This window comes from Zeugodacus cucurbitae, chromosome X (genome assembly GCF_028554725.1).
Source record: "Zeugodacus cucurbitae isolate PBARC_wt_2022May chromosome X, idZeuCucr1.2, whole genome shotgun sequence".
In the NCBI taxonomy this organism is placed as follows: domain Eukaryota; kingdom Metazoa; phylum Arthropoda; class Insecta; order Diptera; family Tephritidae; genus Zeugodacus; species Zeugodacus cucurbitae.
Window position 1 is genome coordinate 4740318 of NC_071672.1, and position 10428 is coordinate 4750745.

Consider the following 10428-nt stretch of genomic DNA (forward strand, 5'->3'; position numbering starts at 1 on the left):
TTGTCATGTCATGTGTTGTTTTGTCTTGTCTTGTCTTGTCTTGTCTTGTCTTGTCTTGTCTTGTCTTGTCTTGTCTTGTCTTGTCTTGTCTTGTCCTGTTCTGTCTTGTCATGTCATGTCATGTGTTGTCTTGTCTTGTCTTGTTTTTTCTTGTCTTGTCTTGTCTTGTCTTGTCTTGTCTTGTCTTGTCTTGTCTTGTCTTGTCTTGTCTTGTCTTGTCTTGTCTTGTCTTGTCTTGTCTTGTCCTGTTCTGTCTTGTCATGTCATGTGTTGTTTTGTCTTGTCTTGTCTTGTTTTGTCTTGTCTTGTCCTGTTCTGTCTTGTCATGTCATGTGTTGTTTTGTCTTGTCTTGTCTTGTCTTGTCTTGTGGCTAAATGAGTCAAAACGAAAAACACACTCATATCATTTCACCACACTACATCCACCTCATCACGCCAGAGAACACTACACGTTAACACACACACACACACATACATCAAAACACGATGACAGCATACAAACTTTAACAAAAAGGAATAGAAAGGATAGCACTTCACCTTTCTTTTCGATAACGTCGTTCGCATCGCACCTCCGTGTTCGCAGCATCCCGGTTTTCCGATATTTGGCACCCGCTTATATGTTTCAACATTTAACATCCATTTTTAATACAACCATTTTTGTAAACTAAAATCACTAACGATACATACATTTATCATAACGTTGTTCAATATAAATACATAAATAATTCGTGAATTATTGTGTAATATTATTAAATTCAATAAATATTTATAACGTTTATTCCGAAACAAGTGCGTTTCTTTCTTCCTTTAAAAAAAGGGATTCGATAATCAAAAGTGAACATCAAGGTGAGTTATTGTTCATGGTCCTTCGAGCCACAAAGAAAGGCACTGTGGCTAAATAAATATAAAAAAATTAATATACATATATGTGAAAAAGTGTTTAATAAAATAATAAAAATTATACAAGTGACAAACAAAATCAAACAAAAAAGAAAACCAAACAACAAAATTGTGCCAAAAACCGGTTTCGCGAAACAGCAAGTGCAGTGACCTATATTATTTAAGGTACATACAGTATATACATATGTATATATTTAGTATACACTGTGCTACAAAAAGGTACAGATATAAATAAAATAAAATATTTACCAAATAAAGAAATGTGCAGTGCAAATATTCAAAACATACATATTTAAATATAACTAAATTTTATAAAAACAAAAAAAATAGTAATAAATAAAATAAAAAAAAAATTTACAAAAATAATTAAAATCTGTAAAGTTATATTGTTCTGCGACTTTTTACATACAAATACAAAACAACAAAAATATAATAAAAATACATATATGTTTAATGCTGTGAAAAAAAACAAACAAAAAAATTACATAGATGTTAAACAAAATAAAATTCAAACGCGCGCGAAACTAAAATTTAAAACAGAAATCGGGCGCGTTCTAACTATAAAATGAAAACTATAAAAACACCAAAAATTTAAAATATAAATCGGGCGCGAAATAATTAGAAAAATATAATAACACAATAAAGCAACGAAGTCATATTGAAACAATCTACAAAGGAGGAAACGGGAGCAAGAGGACACTAAACAAAGGAGGAAATTAGGAAAGAACATTAAACACAGGAGGAAATTGGAGTAGAGGATCACTAAACACAGGAGGAAACTAAAACAAAAGCAGGGGATAATAACTACAAAATTATCCAATTTTACATACGTATTCTCCCAAAAACCCCTTGAGGCGAGACAAAGTAAGTCCTTTCCATTTTTGTTAACATATGTAAATATGTATGATATCAAACGGTTTTATCAGATATAAAACCAATATAATCCGTTTGAACGATTCCAAAACGGGAATAAAAAACAGTTTGCTAAAATATATAATCAATATATTTATATAAAAACATAAGGTAATCATTTCCGGCCTTATATGCTTACCCTTGTGTACACAAACACACCTATAGAAAATAGAAAACCAACAAATTATATTCAAGTACTTACTTGCAAAACTTTCAAGCAATACCCCTTCTGTTTTTTCAAACAGTAAGCAGGATTGCATAAAATAGGTAAGCAAAAGGCACACAAAATCCATAGCAAAGAGAACAATTTCAAACATACATATTTACATATTCACTTATCAAAACCATAAGTCTAATATACATAAAGGCAACAAACATAACTTAGTACTTACTAATACAAATAAACAAACATTCAAACACAAATTATTATATTGAAACATATTAACTCATATATCCACATGTGCAGAGGTTAATCACCTTCACATTTTCACTTTTCTTTTCTCGCTCTCTTCTTATCGCGCTAATATAAGTATACATATCTACACAAACAGATACACGGTATTCATTTGCATACGCGGTAATGCACCCTACATCCGGGTATATGCAAATATAAAAATCTTAATAAATCAAAAAAAAAAAAGCGAGCATATAATTTTTTCTAAAAAAAAAAAAAAAAAAAAAACGGTTAAAATACAAAATACACGTATAAGCTGGTAAGAGTATTATAATATATAAGTACATATATAAACAATTTAAGTCCGTATAGGCAAATATTATTACAACAATACCCCTTGTTCTTTGTACTACAAAAACAAGCAGGATTGTATACCAACCAATTCAGCATATCATATGCACATAAATAGGCACATAGCGTGCACACATATGTACAAAGGTTACTGACCTTCTTTACCACTTTTACGAGCGCTAATATACAAGGACATACGGATAAGTCCGTAATATATAATATAAATATAAAATCGCAAGTAAATACAAACGTGCGGTCAACAAAAACGATTAACGCGTATTTTAGCAAATTTAATAATTTTAATAACTCTTATTTCCAAAAAGAGTTTCGGTTTTCGAGATTTATCAGTTAACACTATCAGTTAACAACAAACAATTTATCTTATCAAATTTTCAATTCTAAATGAGCACAGACTCAAAAGAATCTAAATCAAGTCAATTTTTACAAATTCCGAAAATGGCTGATGAAGATAAACCACAAAACACACCTGCAGAAGCTACACGCTCAAAGCAGAGTGTAAAACAAAAAAGATCAAAAGATCCTTTACTATCAAGATTCATCACTGAAAGTGATACTTTTATAAACTATTGCACGCAATTCAAAGCTTCCCCTATTGCTGACACCACGGAATCGGTTTTAAAAGTAAAACTCGAAAGTGTCCACGAAATATGGGCACGCCTTCTGGCAGCGTACGATACAGTAATTGATGCTGACGACGCTGAACTCCCAGAAAACATAAAAGCTTCGGCGACAGCCAAATTAAATAATTGCCGTGGTCATAAAGAAATAATAAAGGGAATGATAAGCGAACAGTTAAATGTATTAAGGCCAAATAGCGCCACTACTCCCCCTCCCAGAGAAGTCACAACAACAAAAGAAGACCTAGATAAAGGCATGTATCTAAATGTACCAACTTGTGATACTGAAGTTTTTACTGGATGTTATGAACAATGGCCGTCCTTCCGGGACATGTTCACAGCCCTTTACATAAACCATCCTAGACTTGCAGAAGCACAAAAGCTATTCCAACTAAGGTACAAGACACAAGGGGAAGCAGGCATTATCGTCAAGCAATTCGATGTAAATGGCGACAATTTTAAGCTGGCTTGGGATGCACTAGTTCAAAGATATGAAAATAAAAGGGTAATGATAGAAAACCCTATAAAAACTATATTACATTATCCAAAAATTAAACAAGAATCCAGCCAGGAATATCAAAAATTTTACTCGACAGTGACTAATTGCCTGTCAGTGTTAAAAACACAAAATTCTCCCGTAGAATATTGGGACCATATGATAGTAACTATCTGTACAGAAAAACTCCCTCAGGCTGCGGTACTACGATGGGAGCAATCACTTGACGATAGAAGAGTAATGCCCACTTGGGAGCAAATGAAGAAATTCCTCGCTGCTCAGTACGAGATAGCTGAGCGAATGGGCAGCCAAAATATGAATATATCAAGTCATCAAAATGAGTCGAGTAAAACCTCGTTTAAGCCTCAAGCCAGCAATAATATGCAATATAATAGACCTGTCAATAAAAGTCACACATTCGTTTCAAATCAAAATAATCAACGGCAATCGTTGTGTGACCTCTGTAAAGAAGGTCATAAATTAAGATCTTGCGAGATATTCAAAAAATTACCCGTTTCAGATAGAAACAATGTTGTCCGTCAACATAGACTTTGCATAAACTGTCGGTCGAATAATCATATGACAAAAGACTGTGAAAGCAAATTCAATTGTGTATATTGTCAACGAAGACACCACTCACTGCTTCACATTACTAATTTTCAAAATATGAAGCAAAATAAGTTTAATAAAACCACGGGGTTAGTCGCTACGACCACATCAAATAATCCCGAAATATCAAATCCCGAAAAAAGGGAAGAACAACCATCATGCTCTAAAGCAGCAAAAATTCAAGCGCTTCATTCAGAAAATGAAAGCAAAATTCTTTCACCCACTGCGGTCATCACCATTGAACATAAAGGTGATTTATTCAAACTAAGAGCACTAATAGATCAAGGCTCTCAAAGATCCTTTATATCTTCAAAGGTTCAAAATCGGCTCAAACTGCCAATAAAACATTCTAACTTTCAAATCTCGGGAATGGGCGGGAGCATTATTCAAAATTCCAACAAAATATGCCCAATCACCATAGTATCTCCAAGTGCGGATATTAGAATAGATGCGCAAGCCATCGTTCTACCGCAACTTACAAATTTGCTTCCAAGCTATGAAGTTAATAAAAAACACTGGGAAAAATGCTCACATCTCAAGTTAGCAGATCCCAACTGTCATACCCCATCCCAAATCGACATATTATTAGGCAGTGACTTAATACCTCAAATAATTCTTGAAGGTATTGAGAAAATCTCCAATAAATTGTTAGCCCAAAATACAATCTTTGGGTGGATTATAAGTGGCCAAGTCACTGAAAAAATAAATTCTTTCACAACACAAGTGGAAAACATCACAAACGAATATTTAAATAACCAACTTAAAAAATTCTGGGAAGTAGAAGAATTACCTCAAATCACTCAACTTTCAGAAGAAGACCAGGCATGCGAAGCCTACTACAAGTCCACAACAACAAGAAACGAACATGGTCGTTATGTTGTGCGACTCCCATTCAAACCTACTTTTCCAGAAACCACAGCTCTTGGCCACTCTAGAATATCAGCAGTCCAGCAATTCCTAAGCATGGAAAAAAGCCTGATAAAGAAAAGTGAGCTTAAATCAGCATATGATAATGTGATGGAGGAATATCTTGACCTCAATCATATGGAAGAGACTGTACCATATGAGAAAATTTCCAAAGGTAGATATTTGTCTTTTTACCTTCCACATCATGGGGTAATAAGACCAGATAAAATTACAACGAAAGTACGAGTGGTTTTCAATGCCTCAAAATGTACGAGCTCAGGCAAATCACTCAATGACGTACTATACACAGGGCCAACATTACAACCTGACCTCATGTTGCTAATACTAAATTGGCGCATGTTTAAATACGTTTTTAACGGAGACGTTGAAAAAATGTACAGGCAAATTATGGTACATGAAGATGACCAAGATTTCCAACGCATAGTCTTCCGCAATTCAATTAATAGTCCAATTAGCGACTACAAACTTAAAACAGTTACCTTTGGCATCAATTGCGCACCTTATTTAGCCATTAGGACATTACATGAAGTTGCAAAAACATGCGAAACTAATTTGCCCCTAGCATCTTCTGTGTTGCAAACACAAACATACGTGGACGACATACTATCAGGTAGCCACAGTATCCCATTAGCGAGCGAATCACTATCTCAAGTGATCAAAGCACTTAATTCAGCAGGGTTTCCCCTCAAGAAAATTACATCAAACCACCCCGAAATAATAAAAGATATAAAAAAGGAAGACTTATTAGATACAGACTTCCTTAAGTTTGAAAAGGCTAGTACAACAAAAACACTAGGGATTCAATGGAATGCGATAACAGATCAATTCTCATATACAATTGAGTCAATATCTGCAAGGTCCGCCATAACCAAACGCCAAATACTTTCCTCGGTAGCAAAACTTTTCGACCCCGCAGGATGGCTTTCGCCAATAATGATTCAAGCCAAAATCCTCATTCAAGAATTGTGGCAAGATGGCACTGAATGGGATGAACAGGTAAAACCTATACGCTTAACAAAATGGGTTCAATTTGCTAACAACTTACACACTATATCAGAAATTCGAATCCCTCGATGGGTAAACTTCAGCCCTGACATTAATGTAGAATTACACGGTTTCTGTGACGCCTCTGAAAAGGCATATTGCGCAACTGTCTACGTACGAACTCAGTACGATAGTAAAATATCTTCACATCTTTTGGTAGCCAAAGCCAAAGTTGCACCTTTGAAGACACTAAGCCTGCCACGGCTCGAACTGAATGGCGCTCTTCTGTTAGCAAAATTAATTTCAATAGTTCAAACCCATCTCAAATTAAACGATCACAAAATGTATCTTTGGTCAGACTCAGAAATAGTTCTAGCATGGTTAGAAAAACCACCCTATACTTGGAAGACGTATGTCTCTAACCGTATATCTCAAATATTAGACTTAGTTGGCCCAGCAAAGTGGCAACATGTTGCAAGTGCAGATAACCCAGCGGATCTTGGCACAAGAGGTTGCAAACCACTTCACCTCACCAGCACTACACTCTGGTGGAACGGTCCTACATGGCTAACAGAGTCACAAGAATTCTGGCCAAAATCTCCTGCTCGGAATATAATTCCGCCGGAAAGTCGGAAAATTGAAAATTTTCATATCACTCCCGAAGAGGATGATATTCTCCACCGATTTTCATCACTCCCTAGAGCACTAAGGGTAATCGCTTACATCCACAAATTCATCCAAAGGATTAAACAAAAAATTAAGAGAATATCAAGTGATCATTGCGCACAACTAACTCATTCCGACTTGCAACATGCCAAGGTCAGTCTCATCTTATATACCCAAACTCGCTATTTCAGTCGAGAGAAATCAAAGCTACTGGAAAAACGACCTCTCGAAAAAGGAAGCTCACTTCTCGTCCTTAACCCATTCCTGGACGCTAAGGGATTAATACGGGCAAATGGAAGACTAGCAAATTCCAGCCTTAGTTATAACGAACGATATCCCATTATTATTCCAGAGAAATCCCGTTTTACCAATTTATTTCTGATATATCTCCATCAGCTTACACTGCATGGTGAGCATCGCCTGATGCAACAAATGGTCCGGCAAGAATTTTATATACCGCGACTAAAGCCACAAATTAAAAGAACCATCTTCATGTGTAAACAGTGTACGATATACAAGCACAAGATGCGTACGCAGATCATGGCAGCCTTACCACCTGAACGCTGCAATTATGCTCTACCCTTTACCATCACTGGGGTTGATTTTGCTGGACCTTTCCAGATAAAGGCCTCGATGTTAAGGTCTTCCTCATTTAGAAAAGGGTATGTGGCTGTCTTTGTATGTTTTACGACAAAGGCAGTACACCTAGAGCTATGTTCCGATCTGACTACTGCGGCTTTTCTCGCAGCATTTGCACGATTTGTCGGACGACGCGGATTTCCTTTAAAAATTATGAGCGACAATGGAAAAAACTTTGTCGGAGCTCAAAGAGCCACAGAAAGGGAGTTTTTACAATTCAGCCAAGAAGTAGCCCCTGAAATTGTCAAAAAATATGCACCCCAAGGGATCGATTGGCAATTCATACCACCATGTTCTCCACACATGGGCGGACTTTGGGAATCAGCAGTAAAAAGCTTCAAATTCCATTTAAAGAAAATGGCAGGTAACCATAAGTTCAATTATGAGGAGTTTACCACACTACTCGCTCGTATCGAAGCCGTTCTTAACTCTAGACCTATCTCACCACTCTCGCAAGATCCCTACGACTTCACAGCCTTAACCCCCGGGCATTTTCTCAAAGGAGCACCCATTCTGGCCATACCTGAGCCAGGCGTGGAGTCGCTATCCTTATTAAACAGATGGGAACGAATTAAAATTCTCCATCATGATTTCAGCCGTAGATGGAAGGAAGACTATATCAAGGACCTCCACAAGAGATACCGCTGGAAAGTTCAAGGAAAAGAACCAAAACTTGGAGATTGTGTCCTTATACAAGACGATTGTCTCCCACCTTCGGAATGGCGACTTGGACGCATAAAGCAGCTTCACTACAGCTCCGACGGTCATGTTCGAGTAGTTGATCTCCGCACCCAAACCGGAACGCTAACCAGACCGCTCGTCAAATTATGCTTTCTGCCAAACGCCGAAGATAAAGAAACGTAAATATACTCGAAAACCGAATGTTAATTAATAAATCGTTAAAACAGATAAACCGCTTACAAACTCGAAACCTCGAACATCAAAAAACGCCATAAAACCCTAACATAAATGTCCGATAAGAAATAACAATCTATGCATGCCACATAACGTGGCACTCATGTTCATATTATTGTTGACTCCACAATACATATAACTAATATAACAATTTTTCTATACAGAGCAATATGGACGTAGAAATGGCATCACCATCAACGCCAACTATGCGTTCGGTTGTTCCCGCTCCGCGCCCTGGAACTGCCCCAATCGCAGCACGCCGGACCACCATTCCAACCGCCGTGCCTCAACCAACAACAGGCACCACCGCGCCAACGGCCCCGGGCAATAGCATGGCATCAACACCAGCATCACCCGCACTAACAGCGGATTTGCAGCGCATTCGATGCCCATTGTGTCGACGCCCGCATCGACTATCGCACTGCGGCATTTTTAAAGGCATGCCACCGATGCAACGCCAACAAGTTGCACAGGCACACGGCTATTGCCTAAATTGCCTGGGAACTACTCACGCAACGCAGGAGTGCCCGTCCAACAATCGCTGCCAAATCTGTGTGCGTTCGCATCACACGCTGCTGCACCGCACTACCAGACGCGACGCAGGGCGACAAGCGGCTCCTCGCACCAGTGATAACATCAGGCGTTCTCAAAGAGCCCCTTTGATACAATACCGCCGGCGTGGACCCCCGTCTGCAGAATCCCGTCACTGGCAACACCGTGCCACATCAGCACGACGTCAGCAGCCTAGGCCGCAATCCCGCCGGTCAACAGGCCTCAGCAGCGTCGTAGCCACGCTACAGCAGTTACAGCGGCTTCTAGGCTAAACATTCGCCTAGGGGGGCCGGGATGGCTAAATGAGTCAAAACGAAAAACACACTCATATCATTTCACCACACTACATCCACCTCATCACGCCAGAGAACACTACACGTTAACACACACACACACACATACATCAAAACACGATGACAGCATACAAACTTTAACAAAAAGGAATAGAAAGGATAGCACTTCACCTTTCTTTTCGATAACGTCGTTCGCATCGCACCTCCGTGTTCGCAGCATCCCGGTTTTCCGATATTTGGCACCCGCTTATATGTTTCAACATTTAACATCCATTTTTAATACAACCATTTTTGTAAACTAAAATCACTAACGATACATACATTTATCATAACGTTGTTCAATATAAATACATAAATAATTCGTGAATTATTGTGTAATATTATTAAATTCAATAAATATTTATAACGTTTATTCCGAAACAAGTGCGTTTCTTTCTTCCTTTAAAAAAAGGGATTCGATAATCAAAAGTGAACATCAAGGTGAGTTATTGTTCATCTTGTATTGTCTTGTCTTGTCTTGTCTTGTCTTGTCTTGTCTTGTTTTGTCTTGGCTTTTCTTGTGTTGTCTTGTCTTGTCTTGTCTTGTCTTGTCTTGTCTTGTCTTGTCTTGTCATGTCATGTCGTATGTTGTGTTGTTTTGTCTTGTCTTGTCTTGTCCTGTTCTGTCTTGTCATGTCATGTGTTGTTTTGTCTTGTCTTGTCTTGTCTTGTCTTGTCTTGTCTTGTCTTGTCTTGTCTTGTCTTGTCTTGTCTTGTCTTGTCTTGTCTTGTCTTGTCTTGTCTTGTCTTGTCATGTCATGTCATGTCGTATGTTGTGTTGTCTTGTCTTGTCTTGTCTTGTCTTGTCTTGTCCTGTTCTGTCTTGTCATGTCATGTGTTGTTTTGTCTTGTCTTGTCTTGTCTTGTCTTGTCTTGTCTTGTCTTGTCTTGTCTTGTCTTGTCTTGTCTTATCTTGTCTTGTCTTGTCTTGTCTTGTCTTGTCTTGTCCTGTTCTGTCTTGTCATGTCATGTGTTGTGTTGTCTTGTCTTGTCTTGTTTTGTCTTGTCTTGTTTTGTCTTGTCTTGTCTTGTCTTGTCTTGTCTTGTCTTGTCTTGTCTTGTCTTGTCTTGTCCTGTCCCGTCGTGTGTTGTGTTGTTTTGTCTTGTCTTGTG

At 37.9% G+C, this 10428-nt stretch overlaps 1 protein-coding gene across 3 annotated transcripts; it reads left to right on the top strand.

Annotated features, from left to right (window-relative positions):
• The first annotated feature begins 372 nt into the window (after positions 1-372).
• On the top strand, positions 373-9755 carry LOC114804947 (uncharacterized). Of its 3 annotated transcripts, none has more exons than XM_054235403.1 (2): positions 373-846; positions 8596-9755. In XM_054235403.1, the coding sequence occupies exon 2, from the start codon at positions 8602-8604 to the stop codon at positions 9253-9255; it is 654 nt and encodes a 217-aa protein (XP_054091378.1). In that variant the 5' UTR covers positions 373-846; positions 8596-8601; the 3' UTR covers positions 9256-9755. The 3 variants fall into 3 exon arrangements, with proteins under 3 accessions (XP_054091378.1, XP_054091379.1, XP_028900989.2); XM_054235404.1 differs by lacking the exon at positions 373-846 and adding an exon at positions 1286-1764; XM_029045156.2 differs by lacking the exon at positions 373-846 and adding an exon at positions 7886-8376.
• The last annotated feature ends 673 nt before the right edge of the window (positions 9756-10428 follow it).